The sequence below is a fragment of the Manduca sexta genome, chromosome 26 (assembly GCF_014839805.1).
Source record: "Manduca sexta isolate Smith_Timp_Sample1 chromosome 26, JHU_Msex_v1.0, whole genome shotgun sequence".
Classification (NCBI taxonomy): Eukaryota; Metazoa; Arthropoda; class Insecta; order Lepidoptera; family Sphingidae; genus Manduca; species Manduca sexta.
The window spans coordinates 2,523,571-2,539,967 of record NC_051140.1 but is presented as its reverse complement, the minus strand read 5'-3'; the positions used below and the strand labels follow the sequence as shown (position 1 = coordinate 2,539,967).

The 16,397-nt window shown below is 34.8% G+C and overlaps 2 protein-coding genes across 5 annotated transcripts; one reads left to right on the top strand and one right to left on the bottom strand.

Annotated features, from left to right (window-relative positions):
- Window positions 1-2,653: 2,653 nt before the first annotated feature.
- On the bottom strand, window positions 2,654-12,480 carry LOC115452862 (V-type proton ATPase subunit e 2). The gene is made up of 4 exons (XM_037443399.1): window positions 12,262-12,480; window positions 12,134-12,181; window positions 10,871-10,958; window positions 2,654-3,091 (listed from the first exon to the last, which is right to left on the bottom strand). The coding sequence occupies exons 1-4, from the start codon at window positions 12,357-12,359 to the stop codon at window positions 3,059-3,061; spliced, it is 267 nt and encodes an 88-aa protein (XP_037299296.1). The 5' UTR covers window positions 12,360-12,480; the 3' UTR covers window positions 2,654-3,058.
- Window positions 12,481-13,368: 888 nt separating this feature from the next.
- On the top strand, window positions 13,369-15,977 carry LOC115454206. 4 transcript variants are annotated; one of them, XR_005113053.1, is made up of 3 exons: window positions 13,369-13,522; window positions 14,682-14,941; window positions 15,859-15,977. XR_005113053.1 is itself a non-coding variant. In XM_037443042.1 (3 exons), exons 1-3 carry the CDS (start codon window positions 14,146-14,148, stop codon window positions 15,941-15,943), a joined length of 468 nt encoding a protein of 155 aa, XP_037298939.1. In that variant the 5' UTR covers window positions 13,686-14,145; the 3' UTR covers window positions 15,944-15,977. The 4 variants fall into 4 exon arrangements, 1 of the variants encoding a protein (XP_037298939.1); XR_003939644.2 differs by having other exon boundaries at window positions 13,385-13,625; XR_003939643.2 differs by having other exon boundaries at window positions 13,403-13,679.
- The last annotated feature ends 420 nt before the right edge of the window (window positions 15,978-16,397 follow it).

Genomic DNA, 16,397 nt, shown 5'->3' with positions numbered 1-16,397 from the left:
TGAAATTAACGCGTTCAAATAAACAAACATATACTCTTGAACTCCATATAATTAGTATAGATTCACTGGATTGCGACTCAACCCAATCGGCAGATTTTACATGATAAAAGTTTATGAGGATGCAGGCTTTAATTATACGTCATATTATTATAATAGATCAAGAGGCTACATTTTAAAAAGGTTCTAGGTAATGTAGATACGGCAGCTACAACGTGGCGCATAGTGTATGTGCTACGAGAATAGTCAATACACACCGCGCCGCGATGGCTAGTGGCTACTTACGTAACATGCGACCTTCCAAGCTCTTCGCTCAAACTGACAAGTGACAAGGCGGAAAAACTTGTACGTACCTACCTATTTTTATAAATAGCTATGAGAAAATTGGCAGACCTTTCCATCTTGCATCATTAAGTAAGTATATGTATATTACTTGGTTCTATGTATTTTTTAAACTTGAAAGAGCAAGAAGTAGCATCATACGTTTGTTACTAATCTGATATTACAACAAAATATGAAGTTGAAGCTTCATATCGAGTACCACTAGTGTGTTACAACGTGAGTGACATTGCCATTATCTTACACCATCAAGTAATCTAGTTTTCATTCATAAAATCATCTTCAGGTCCAAGGGCGTCGCCAAGGGGAGGCTGGGAGGGGCCGCTTGCCCCCCACCTCCTAGATTGTAAAAAAAGTTGTCCAATGTAAAGGCATCAAAGGCCTAAGATTTTGACTTGACTTGCTCGATCGATCATTCCTGGACGTCGAAACTCAAATGAATTTACCAATTCCATTCCTAATATCCTATACGTTCAATGACGCTCTGCTCTATGTTAAAGCGAGAGAGGAGGAGTGAGAGAGGAACATGTGCTCTCAATTTAACCTACAATTCATACTTCTCTTATTTTCCATGTCAAATTGCCCCTAGACTAACGACTGGCGACGCTCTTGTTCAGGTCTCCTTTGTGAGAACATAGAAATCTTTTTTATGATAATTGACCGTGCCAGGCTCTATTTATTATGTTAAATTCAAGGTCTATGCGGTTGACACAATATATTCAGCGAGTTTTACTCTGAAATAATAAATTATCCATTTAGTATACTTGGATTGAGTATCTACTTACCTACTTATTTGTGGCACCTGCAGCGTTTAAGCATCCTGCATGTAAGTCTTTAGCGTATTAAAAAGGCGTATTATAAATATAGAAATGTCTTCAAAAGAAGTTTATTAAATTCCTAAAACCCACATTGAATTATATGAACAACATAAGAGGAACATAATTCTAGATTTTCGTAAATTATGATATAATTCTCCTTGAATCTAACCGACGCAACGGTAGGAACTAGGAATTGTGTAGGTCAACAGTCCGTTTTTATTGGTCTTTTTACATGAACTTTTTCCTGCAGGACTGCAAATAAATATGATCATTAAATAAACTTAATAAAACTGTATTATGCAAAGCGTAGCGTTCTCGAAGAAGACATCAGTGACCTCACTCTCTGTGGTGTATGCTATCCGTCTCAGTCATCAGCCAGTATCGCTGGTGTACGATGGCATGGTATTCCTTTTGCATGAACATCGAACAAGCCAATTTTCATGGCGTGTGTTGAGACGTTTATCTATATTAGTAGCTCTCAAAAAAGAAAAACCCGGATGAAGATCAAGGAATCTAGGGTGGCAGCAATAAGACCTTTTTAACGATCAAATAAATTAAGGTATACTATAATTAATGATATTTACAGAATTATTTCAATTTTCACATTCCCAAATTACCGTCAAGGGCCGACCGCTGTACTTGGATGATGTCAAGTACGATCACGCGGGGGTTACGTAAGTAAGGGCAAATGCTCCGTATAGTAGCGTTCGTCGCGTTGGACGACCGCCAGCATTCTACGCACAGATCATAAGTAGCGCAAGGTCGCGTCGGGTCAAACATTTAAAATATAAGGCTATTATGTAACGTAACAACGTTTTTAGTTTAGTAGAAACGTCTTCATGATATGATTGATTTAACGGACCTTCATATACTTACTAAGTACTTCGTGATAAAAAAAGAGAATATATTTCACATTGGCCAATTGCTTACCCGAAGTGACCTCGAACCTCGTTAAGGCACTTCAAATTAATTTCTTGATGAATAATCGTTTTTGTTAATTCGAAATAATTCAGGCGCAACAACAGCAAGGCCTATTGTTTTATGGTTCTTGTGTGGAACTCTTTCAGGATTGAAGTTTTAATAATTTCAGAAAAATCCAGTGGCGTAGCGTAGCCGGGGCGGTAGGATGCCAAGGTATCAAAAATTAAAATCTTAAAAAATTAGAAATAAGGTCAGGGGGCCCTATTCAGTCGGGGGTTGAGGTGAATTCGTCTTTTTGCGATGACGGGCGTTTTAATTGAAGGACAGTTTTGATAATCGTATGGCCAAAAAGGGTATTTTTTTTCTATTTTACCCATAGGACTATTAAAACTATCTTTCTATAACTGGCGGAACTGTCAGAGAACTCGATACTCTATTTCCTATATAGGCACCCAAGACTAAGACGAAGCAAAAGTACTTACTATGAGATAAAACATAAAAGTATGCAATGCAAACATTCAATTAATTTATCTGTTGTAATATCAACAAATATTACATAAAATAAATAAAACACTGTGTAACTGTTGTAATTTATTGAATTAATAATTTATATACAATCTACAATTTAATACACATTTTTTATTTTATAATAACATTTACTCGCAACATGTAGCGATCAGCGCAGAACAGCAGTAGTGGAATGACATCGGTTCATTATAAAATAAGTTTTACTTACATCTTCATTACGTTAAATTGCAGACAATCAACTGTATTTGATCAACTGTATCAACTGTATTCGACCTCTTCTTAGATTTAAAATAATTTAATATAATTTATTGTAATTAGGGTTAAGTCAAAATAACTTAGCGCTTAATTATCAATAGGATATTTTTATGTATTTAACTTTGTCAAGAAAAAATATACATGTTTACAAGAAGGTAATACAGCTGTAGTATTGATTCTAAATATTGAAGTTCTTCTCCTTACGCACCCGTGTGATTCGAGATCGGGTTGCCCTGGAAAAAAAAAACAGAAATATTGATTTAGGTGCAATTGATATTTTTTATTTCACTTAAATAGAAATCCTGTACTCTGAATATAAGTAGTTTATGGTAATTGGCAAGTACGAACTATACTTAAGATTAAAGCATCATTATTACATATTCACATTGTAAGATATTAAGTAAGTTCTATATACAAAACCATATTTATACTGGGACATTATGCCATCTTGTAATGAATGAAGACATAGTTCTTTTTTTTTTAAACAACACACTACTATAAATTATTCTAATGATATATGTAACATAAAAAGTATAAGTTTCAAACAAAATAATTATTAATACAAAGGGGGTAATTTTAATTTTACATGCCCTAAGGCCACTATAACTACATGAAGAGAATTTTTCGGAGCTGCAAGATCGGTCTTTCAGTCAGAAATACACTTATACGAACACTAGTTTTGTACAAAATGTTTAAAACATCAGAAATCGAAATCTAGAATTTTTGGCGAAAATATTAAGTAATTGATATTTATGGATGAATTTGCTAAAATTTTAGCAGAGGTGAAAGCGAATTTCATTTGGTAGGTAACTCAATATCTATAATTGGATAAATAAAAAAAAATATATATCATTTGAAACATTGTACAAAAAACTATTGCTAGGCTTGTCAATGCACTTTTACCTATAGAACTCACAATAATTCCATTCCACTTTAAGGTGGTAGCTCAAGGTCCATTTTCATACATTTTGTTTCGGCTTTAATCTGGGTAACTAAACAAGTATTGGCAAGTAAAGAATTTAAATTCACGTCTAGTTAGTGATTAGTTCTCGCAGTTGAAGAAAAATGTAAAAATAATTAATAATCATGGATATTTCTGCCTTTAAAATTTCGTCATATTAAATTTTAAAGGCCGAAATATCCATGATTATTAATTATTTTACGTTTTTCTTCAACTGCGAGAACTAATCACTAACTAGACGTGAATTTAAATTCTTTACTTGCCAATACTTGTTTAGTTACCCAGATTAAAGCCGAAACAAAATGTATGAAAATGGACCTTGAGCTACCACCTTAAGATAGTTTTATTTTTTATTTAATACGAGTACGATAAAGTGTCTCTACTGCACTTGATGGTAAGTGTGGTCCAATAGAATATCATCTGACGAGAGATGATTACCCCTCGGCAGTCATTACAATTATGCCAGACTGTTGGAACCGGATATACACAGGCTGTTCCTGGAATGCGACACACTTCGTGGACCACTGTGGCGGGTTTTAATGCATTGTGTACGTTGGTCGCCTTCCAGTGGGTATAAAATATATCCTACCAGCAGCGGCTTTTTCTGCTATTAATAGGTACCCATATTAATAGCAGAAAAAGTCGTAGTCATACTGATGGACAATAAATGCATGAGAGCTCAGTGACCCCAGCGTCGCCACCAGAATAAATTCACTAACGTCACGCCCTAGTGGAGAGTGAGCTGTGAGACTAGCGAAAGATCCTTGTGCCAACCTTGATCCTAGCGGGCTAAATATATTCGCGGTCGGCTCGCCCGCCGGCCGTCACCACTCACGTGTTGCTCTATTGCTAATGTAAATAAGGGGATTCATTAATGACATATTTTGTCGTCGGATTGTTTTCTGGTAAAAATAACATAGATACCTACATACATACATCTATTTTTTAATTAAATCTAATGTTTATAGACGATATCAAATTTTTTATTTATTCATCTACTTCTGCGGCTGACTGTACCTACACTTGATACTTATTGCCTATTGGACAAATCACGTGCTGTCGGTCGAAAGCGATTCACCAAAATCCGCAGTATTTCACCCGCGGCGCGGTTTGCACAAAGTTTTAGAAGCAAATAATATGCAAGCAGGAGGTACTATCGTCTAATAAGTGCGATACTGAGGCGAGTACAGAGTAACTTGTTAACACATCGACGATACAATGAAATCAATCATAATGGAACGACTCATTCTCTACATCGATACTTTTACGATATACCTACAATATGCTTATTATGGCGTGCAGCTTTAGCACAACCGAAGTGTGGCTCGCGAATTGCCATGTTAGACCCTAAATAATACGTTCCCCATAATACTTCTTATGTTTTAAACAGATACCTGTGACTAAGCGAAATATTCTAAATTTGTTCCAATTTAGATATTTTAGTTGCAATAACATGTTCCTTACAGTTGGAACGCATTTAAAATGTAGGTATGTAATACATAATATTGAATGATATTGTTTCGCCTTCATTCAGTGCCAGACTCGTGGCCGCATGTTTAATTAGATTTGGCATTATTCTTCCACGCTCATATAAATATTCCGTTCTTATTGTCATTGTTTGCGAAAGCCCAAACTATTTATTGTTATAAACATTTATTAAAAATAGCTCTTATTTGCCAGTCATTGTCTGAACTTTAGATCTTTTACATAATTTGGCGCGAACCAAAGACATAAAAGAGACGAAAACCATTTAACCGTGCAATAGTATTCGAGTCTGGTACGTCGCGTTGCAACGCCGATGTATTCAGGTAAAAATCCCGCAGCTGTCCGTCGCTACATCATTTTTTCGTGCAACAGCTGCACGCTTTCTATACCGTTCAACGCCGGGCGAGCCCTCAGGCACTATCGAACAATATTGTACGTCACAGACGCGACATATGTTCGAACGAAACAATCACTAGCCTATTATGATAACCGATAATTAAATTAAGACCCGACATTTATAAAGTAGATGATATTTATAAAGTAGATCCCCTATGATGGATCTGAAGCCAGACCTTTGCGATATGGACGATGTAACTGATGGTTATAATATACTATAGCAGCATTCCTAAACTGTAGTCGTACAAGCTTTTATGAAAAAAAGTTTAAAACAAGTATGTTTTAATTATACATGTAATCAGTTATCGGGATCTGTTAATTCTACATACATATAACAATGAATGGTATAACCGATGATGCACACTACATTGTAACGGTATAAATAAAAAGTAAAAACAACACTCAAACATTTTTAAAATTGGTAAATGTTAGGTAAGACTAGTTTACGTTTTACGCATACTCTTTAACTTAAAGAAAAACAAATAAACATGTTTTATTTGAAACTAGAAGAGGACAAATAAAATAGGCTAATGACAATGAATCTAGTTAACGAATACATAGTTTAAATTGATAAATGACTCGATAAGCGCATGTTTATTAGAAAAGCGGGGGCCAAAGGTCCTCAATGCGGATCCGCGCTCCTTGTTGAAAAACAGACTCCATAAACACGTGGAATTATTTCATTATACAAACCTTATATAGACTTATAATCAGGCCTTTTTTGTCACTTCTTTTTTGGGGGCACGCTAATACTCGAAAGTTCCACCCTCTCTTCTTGTACATTGTAATTGCGTTTTTTTATCGAATTTTCTTTTGGGGACACTGCGTGCTCCCGCGTGCCCCCACAAAAAAGCCCTGCTTATAAGTATAAAAACGTCGTGCATTATAATTTTCCTTACCTACTGCAGTGCCGCACACCGACGAATCCAGATTAAGCGTTAAACAGATGAATACAATTATTATTTGGTTAGTGAATGCTAGCATGAATGAGTAAACTTCAGTTTTTAAAAATATTGTGCCTGGAGTGTACGTATGACGAGTAATATTCAGTAATAAATAGTTCGTATTGAGTGAGGAGTCATCAACATAAACAGTTCAACATAAAAAGTTTACCCCAAAAGAGATAAACAGAACAGCAAAGTTTGGAGTCACGTGAAATCAAAATCAACTTGCGATCAGTTTTACTCTGTGCGGGGACACAACCAGTGGTCTATACATAAATAGCGAAAAGTCTGAATCACGTGAAGAATGGCTTCCCTTTAATAATTTATATAAAATCTAATTATTATTAATGCCTATATTATGAGGGACCTTTCGGAAACTTTCACCCTTCGCCACTGTAATACATACTCTCACTGAAGACAATGATGCTCTCAATGAATTCACTTGTGCCCTGTGTATTAAGCAGTACCTATATAATTGATATTTGTTTATGCTACATTCTAATTGCAGTTTAATATCAGTTCATAATTTATTCAATTGATACACAATAATTAGTTACGTTTTCTAACAAAACAAAGTTACTAAGAAGAATTTACCGTATAAATTATAGATATTGTGACACATAGCATGTTAAACATTTTATTATGTACTCGTATACCAATTTACTACAATATTTGAATGCTAAAAGTATTTATAATTTGAAAGGTAAAAAGTATACTTCCGTTCAGATTGCAAAAACCTCTATAATAACACCAAATTTCAAATAATATATAAAATACACACAATTGCAAAAACAGAACAGTTGCATTCATGAACTGTAAGAAAATATAGGACTTGTTGTTTGACGTGTATCTTTTAAAAATATCGTTAAAACGATTATTGCGTGTACACAATTGTCAAAAATGCGTACGCGCAGCGTCCATGTCGCTACGTTCACGTGAGCGGCGCGTCGCAACGGGGGCGCATGCGCAAGCGCGGGCGCCTGCCGCCCGTTGGCGTGCGCGCACTGCGACCAACACAACCACTGGCTATTTTTACACAACTCTAACGTCACTAACTCGTTGTCTTAGGAAGTATACACATAATCTTTTATTTTGCAGACATGTTTAAAGACTCTTACAAGAGCACCGGACATATTGTCATACAATACTCAAGTGTAACAAAGGTTAGGGACAGCGCAGTCATGTTGGCGCGTATGTCTATTGGTAATGAAGGTCAGGAAATTATGTTTATTCCAATATTTTTAATGGGTAGAGTCAATAATATGTTCTTACTGCTAGTGAATACTCATAGTAAAATACTCTCACCAAGACTCCTCTAACGCTTCTGCGTTTAAAACACAATGCCACAAAGTTTGGCATTATTTTGTTACTTTTAGTCCCTAAATTATGAAGTGAAAATTTTCCTCCCATCCTCATCATCCCTCCCATTTTCCTCCCTGTATTTTTAATGTTATTTTTGGCAACGAAAAATTGAACCAACTATTGAAAAATCTGTAAAATATCGATACTACTATTTTTTTTGTTTGTGAAGCATTAGCTACCCAAATTCGAATGAACATGAGCTAATTATTAATTCTAAGTCGATAGTTATGTAATTAATTAGTTCTAAAAGCTTTAATTTTTTTTTCAAGAGGTAAGCTATGCTATTCGTATGCGCGATATAAGGATTTCAAATTGTCCCGATTGGAACGTTTGCATACTCTATGTAGAGATGACAAATCGAGCTCTTATTTTATTCGTGCTGATTTAAATACATTATCACTTGCATACAGCACTTCAATGTCAAGGATGTGTATTTATGCATACGGAACAGTTTATGCATTAGATCTGTTAGGGTACGACACGTGAATACTTTTGAAATATAATCGATAGCCTATTACATATACATATTATGCATATACAAATTACATCTCAAATCGACATTCGACACATCAACAACTGCGTCATTTAAATACTCATGTAATAACTGCTTCTTGTCTTCATGCCAACAAAATATATTCAATTCTATCCATGTGTACATTTCCTAAGCATTCGTTGATAACTCTAACTTTGTCCGCAAGGTTAGTCACGGCGCGTATAGTGGCGCTAGTGTGTTTTGGAGGGTTGTCAAATATCGAAATGCAATTATTCCATGATCCAGTATCCCTACTGAATATTTCCTTATGTAAATATTTAATTTTTTAGAAAATAAGTACTAATTTATGATTTATCGGTTTTAAGCAACGTCAACATTTCGCTGAAAATATTATCATAAACTGCAAGACTGATACTAGTTTAATAAATCTTAAGTACCTATTTATACCCATTAATGCAATAATTGTCCTTAGATTTACCAAAATATGAATCTTATATTATTTTCGGTAAGTATTACAAACTACGAGGAATATTCGGTTACACCGAAAAAATAATGTAAACTTAGAAGATTGCATGGCCATTTTTCTCGGTGGGGGATATCAAATCCACAGGCTCTTGCTTTATAACCTACTCTTCAGCCGTATCGTCATAAACTCAAATTGAGTTAATAAAGTGCAAGGAATAAAGAGTAGCTCTTACTCATAACATTCCTTCACTTAAAATTTACGGTATTGACATATTTGTCTTTAGTTATATATTAAGTAGCTGTTAAAATGTGGTGGTGAGCATTGAGTGAGTAAAATGAACATGTAGTTAATTTTTTTAAAATTTTTAATAAGTACCTATTATATTTTAAAAGATGCTATTTTACCCATTATATTTTAATAGATGCTATTATTGGCAGCCCTAAATGCGTGCAATTTTCTCCGGAAATCATGCCAAGTTCAATTGGCAACGTCAACGCGTCGCCTCGTACGCGTATGACATAACGAGTCACGAGTGCGCTGGGCACTCCGCGGTCTCTAAGCGATGGCCGCTGCGAGAGTACGCCTGCTCACTGCTCCAGACGATACACGTTTAATTCACATCATACTATGACATTACAGTAACGTAATGTTTATGTCCGCTTTATTTGTGTTTCATTAAACGACTATTGACTGCAGCATATAATTGCAAGCAAGTGAATTAACAAATAAAATGTCTAGGATGCATATTAGAATGATTCATAAATCAAACCGTAATAGTTTCCATTGTCAAGACACTACTGGCCTTGATCGGCTCACAAGTCTCAATATAATATATTATAGTTGATGCAATGCTTTTTTTACAGATTGTGATTTTTTTACTTTTCAATAATAGGTAATATTGTTTTTGTTATATAAGCACGCCCAGTAATCTGTCTCCACTGTGCCTGAGTAAGTGGAATACCATCCAGGTAGGGTATGATTGTGACTGGCCCAGTGACGTAGTCGTAGTGCGTACGCGGTACGAGTACGACTACCGCCCTCAATTCCTGGATTCGATTCCTCGATCGGCCCATAACTAATCGTGACAGAGATATTGATTATAAAAAATACTCAGTCGTAGCTCGGAGTCGGGAGTCACGCATGTCGGAATGTCGTCTCATCGGACTATGAGAATTTACCTGTGTATTGCGCACACACTTGTGGACTATAATATCTGCGTACATCCCTGGTATCCGCCGAGATAGGCCGTCCGTGACCGAAATTCGGCTAGGAAGAATTCATGGTTAAATTATATATGCCCATATAAAATGGCCTATTCATCATCCAAAGTCAATGGAGGCTTATTAATAACTACCATATATACGTTAGTGACAATATTCAAAATGGGAGTGGTAGTTTCAAATATTCAAAGTTCTTTACAACTATATGCAATAACTTAATGCAATATTTTTTTATTAAAACAATGTCAAATATCCAGTGTGATGTGTTTAAAATATTTTTTGGTAATAATGAGAATACTTGCATGATTTAAAATAACCCTTGTTGTAATTAAAAAGTGAGAGAAAAGGGCAAAAATGGCTTATTATGTAAACAATCAAGAAATACCACTAGGAAAGAAAATGTACAATGACATGTTGTTGCATGTCATGCTCTATGGAAATCTTGATAAATTGACACCTTATAAAATTTAATTTTACAGTTAAACATATGGATGGTTATCGAAATTGCTCAAATGTAACCACTCAATGATCTTTACGACACAGGCCTGCGAGCCTAGTGCAAAGATCACCAGTTTTTAAAAAATTTGATTATATCTTAATTTTTAAGATAATTAAAAATATTTTTTATTAATTAATGCGGAAATGGAAACTTAATGTAAGGACGGTAACATTATGAATATCTTACCCAAGTGCGTGAGATCCAGATGAGCGTTTCGTTGTTAAGTCTGGGCCCGATGAGCGGGTTCATCTGCGCCATGTACGCGCACAGCCAGCTGGAAGCACACCAAATGTGCATTACATATACTGGATGCAAATGGTCAATACTCATTTAAGAATTCTTTTATTATGATTCATTTTTATTAAAGTTTGAAGCATAAAGTATATTTTGTTATAGCCCAAGATTTATTTTTGTTTTAATAATTTGGATCAGTATATATATGGTTATTTTGCACTAATTGGGTTCGTAACAATAAATGTCACTGCAATTTTAATTAAAACATATATCGGGTGTCGCAGAATGTAAACATTAAAAGGTATCAGGACAAAGACTTAACTATGCCAAACGTAAAGTCTTTATTGAGTTTAACAAATGTCAAGAAAAATTATAGTATAAATACACATGATAAAATTTGTAAAATATTATTATTTAAATGAGTTTAACAATTTAATTTAATCCAATTTTACTTCGAGAAGTTTATAATTGATTTTAAAATTCTAATTAATTATCAATAAAGTGCATTGCTAAAATTTTACTAAATAATGTGATGTTGCTCGCAGTTTCACATGAGTTCAAGACCTTTCCCACTGTATAATTTTCTTTGAAAAAAATTACCGTATAACATGATAATAAAGAACTACTACCCACTGAATACCCTAAAAACACAATTATAATTTTAATTTTGTAAACTTACATAACATTAACACAAATTGAGTTGACATCTATTATCTTTATAAAGCATCCCAAATTAAAGGTATGACAAAATCACTAGAATCAACTTAGTTGATGGTAAATGTGCTAGTAGAAGGAATAACTAATGATGTGAAGTAATTTCTCTACAGATAAGTCAACCATTTAATAATATGTTTAACTTTAAAAATCACTGTGGTCATTATTAACAATCATTACTCCAATTTACTATGATTCGACATATACATAAATACAAAAAATAAAAACCTATGTACTCCCATAGGTTTTTACATCCTACTTAGAATCATGTGTCCCATTACATTAAATGTTTCACTTCTTTGGAATACTATAAATAGTACTCAAAATTGATTAATGATTGTGGTAGTATAATTATTGTATTCATAAATACAGCTCCTCAAATACAAAAAAATCAGAATACGTTGGACATATGGTATTTGTAAGTTACAGTGCCTCTCATACAGCAATATCAGTGATGACTAAGTGCTCTTATGTCTTTAGAAAAATCTTTGCAATACTTACAACAACCAGCATGTAGCTGCAGTTAACATCAACACCACCTGGATTATCCTGGAAAATAATAGAATAAAACATTTTAATCGCACGTAAACGTACAAAATCCTTAGTGAACTAAAAATGTTGCAACTTACCCCCTGTTAGGGCCTTTAGGGGCAAAGATAGGGCACACAATGCCGACCACACCCCACAGGATCGTGAAAACAGTGATGGGGACAAAGGAAGCACCCATTTTGAGAAGATAAATAGAGATTTTCAAGATTTTTCTCTATCTCAAACAAACATCAGCTGCACCAAAATGGTGGACAATTTCTGATATTGGTAGCACTGTTGTCGACAGTCATATGACATTACTGCGTTTAGTTATTGCATTTTTTTTATTTTAAAGTAACCTTAAAGTTAAATAAACCATAATTCTTAAAAGTTTCTTAGAAGTAGTAACTGTATAAGAGCTTAAAATTCACTAGTTTCAACTAAATCATTCGTAGCCTTAAAAATTTCGAAACAGATCGGTCCAAAAGAGTGATATCCAAAGCCGTAAAAATAAATCAGTACAGTGTACACACTACACAGCAAAAAATACGGCATGCGCGACGTCCCGCTTCTCTCCGTCTCCGCAGGTGGACGCGATTCTTAATAGAGACTAATCGCAGCATAAAACTAATAAAACGTAGTGATTATATTTTATTTGCGGAGCGGATCGCACGCCGCGAAGCGCTGCGCCACTGCAAGTAAAGAGAATATAACGCTATGTTAGGGGCCGTTCAAGTATTACTTACGTAACGCAATTTTTGAAGATTTTTACCCCTACAATGTAACGCGCCGTAACGTTTTCCTGTACGCCCTCGCCAACGCAAAATACCGGAAAGTCGCTAAAATATCTTTGTTATTGTTTTAAAATAAAAAAACAAATGTTACATAACGCTTCGTACGAGACCCCCGTCCCGCCCCTGTAACGTATCGTAACGTTTTACAAGTTTTCGTTTTCCTTCTCCCCAAATTGCGTTACATAATACTTGAACGGCCCGTTAGTACAGCGAGTACCTACGGAATACGGTCGCAGCTGGGGTCGTAGCAGTGCACCGTTGCGGCCCGCCTTGCTACTGCCTGTCACAATGCATGCAAGCTTGAAGCTAGAAAATACTGAGGAACATATAATTCCAAATCGTATTGTTCGGTTTTATGCCATGTTTTATTACTTAATACATATTTATTACTTAGTTCAAGTTTTGAAAAGGACTAGGTATAAGTAGTAAAATATTTAAAATAGTATTTATACTTTATACGGAAACTAAGTAACTTTGCTAAGTAAACTCTATGATTTCCTTACATGACATCATATGAAATCTGAATTTTCATTTCTTGAAAATTTTATTGAAAGTTATTTACTATGAGGTATGTTAACAACATAAAAGTCCAAAGAAAATCTACCAGACCCAAAAAGCCACAGAAAAAGTATGCACGTAAAACAATTCGTACAAAAACTTATAGTCGACAGGTACCAGTATATATACAAAATCTAGAAGATATTAATGAAATCTTACGTATTTATGTTAGTATTGTATCTGTTGTAGATCTGCATTTTGTTATTACCTAGCTGATAGCTCGAATTTTTGAGAATTTATATACTTAAGTAATAATAAATAGTATCTAAATGGACACTAAAACTGAATTTAAAATCCCGGACAAGTGCGAGTTGGTCTAGCGCACTAAGGGTCCCGTACAAACTTATGTACACATGTAACATAGGTACTACATGAACATGCTCTGGCAGCAAAACGGCGTGCTCACCAAATATTTAGAAGCTTTTCGAAATTTTGATAGTGTTGATTTTTTCACAGCTGAAACAGAACATAGACACAAGTATTTGATATAAATTTTATTTTAATATCTATATACGTTTCCGAGAATAAGGTTCTTGACAGACAGACGGAAGGACAGACGGATAACAAAATTATTCAATAAGGGTTCCTTTTTGACGTACAGAATCCTAAAATAAAGACAGGACAGTCGCAAACATGAAGGTGGAGTTCAATATATCCACCAACAAAATATTTAGTCATTTAACGTGCCATCGCTGGCCCCAGGGCCAGGCAGGGGCAGGGCAGGCCAAGGGCAGGCTTCTCTCGCTCTTCCTTGGGGTAAGTGGTCGCTTTAGCCGCTGAGTGGAAAAATTAGCCAAAATACGTAAATGAACATAAACTGAAATATAAGGTATGTGATGAAAGCGACGATTAAATGGTGTAGGAAAACCCACTCGCTCTATTTCAAAGGCTAAGAGCGGCACTACCGCTTGCAATTGTGGACATATCTACTATTATAAGAATAATAACCGCCTAGTTTCAGAATCAGAATCATATATATACTTAAAGCAGTAATCGTTAAATGTCTCGATAATCTAAATATATATTGTTTAAAACTACTACATAGTATCCACTTGGACATGTTTCGATATAGATTAAAGAAATAAAAGAGACAAGCGAGAGTAAATTCTTATAGTGTATGACCTATAAAATAAAATAGCTGCCACTTAAATAAATAATATTACCTATAGAGAACTCAGCGCACAACAGTCAAAAGCAATTGGAAAGTCGTGCCGAAGGATTCGTGTGAGATATATAGAGAGAGAAAGAGGCGGCAAATAGTTAACGAAAGACGTAATCGCAAACATAATGGATTCGATAAGAGATGCGAGGATGTTGTTGATGAAGAAAGTAATAAAGTGGATCAACGAAGGGAAACAAAGAAAAATCGTAAGAGAATCAATAAAAAAGGAAATAGAAAAAATCAGAAACACTCTAAACGTAAACACAGGTAGGTGGATGTGTAGATAACATAGTATTTGGTATTTTTGACTCGAACTCTACTATGCATAATATGTTCTCTTGCCAATTCGTTTTCTCACCGGCATAGTTTAGTTGTAATACTTGTAATGTATATATACCTGTGGTCCGTTAACACAAGAGATTAAATCCCGAGTCAATTAAGTAGGTAGGCACTTATGTTATATAATTCACGAAAATTACATATTTTGTAATTGACAATTGAGCTCTTCTGGGGCACAAACACATAGGCTAGCTATGTCGAATGGATCGTGAAGGCAATCATTTGAATATCATAAATTAATGAGTTAATACAGTCGTGATAAGTGTCGTATCAATACGCTTAATATAATAACTATATCAGCCCTGTATTATGTACTATTCCACTGCAGGCCACGGGCCTCTACTACTGAGAGGGATTACTCCAATAAAGATCATTATTGGCGTAAGTTTATCAGTCCACCACACTGGCGTAAAGCTGATTGGTAGACACACACCCTCAAAATTCCTATAGACAACTCAGGTATGCAAGTTTCCTCGCGATGTTTTCCTTCACCGATAAAGGAAGCAATAATTCACAAGAATAGACATTTTTTTTTAAAGTTAGAGGTTTCAGATTTGAACCTGCGGACATTAATCCTGGCAGATCGTTCACTACTCAGCTAGACTATCACCTCTCAATATGCTTCCCTAAATCGATTAATAATAAGGTATCTTTATCAGAAGTTTTCATAGGAATCGGGAAAGAAGTACTTAAATAGTAACCAATAATCTCGTAGGGTGTGTTCTGTATATCTATAAGTACATTTCTTCCAAACGTTTGACTGCTTTCCATTACTCAACATGAACACAGCAGATATGTGCTTATTTCTTATTATTATTTAATTGTATACTTATTTAACTTTTTAGACAACGGTGCAGTTCGCCCATATCTTCATATCACAGTACATCAATAACATCATGCTCAAGTTATTCAGATATGGACTTGGATTAATTTACAGGAAATAAAAGATTTTCATATACCTACATACCTTATTTTATTTTTAAAATGTAAGTAGTTTTTTAGTTCCTTATTGATCAATCAAACATAGATATGGCATACCTTAAAAATCTAAAAATCAGACGAAATGGGATCCGGAGTTATCTGCTTACATACCTACATACAAACCAACATAAATAAGTATATATATTTGACATCACGTCATGCCATATGATAGACACGACAAAAGTATTACCATTGTCCCTCAGAATATTAAATTGTTTGAATTACCTTATTTTGTTTTAATTTTCGGTGTGTTCTATGTATGTTTTATGTTTATTACCTGTGTAATTATGTATCTGCTCCTCGCTCCCAATGTCATGGCCATTAAAACAGTTTGTCATTAACAAGCAATCGTTTCACTTGTCTCTCCGTTCGGCTACTCAACATTCGGTTTTAAATCAACCCA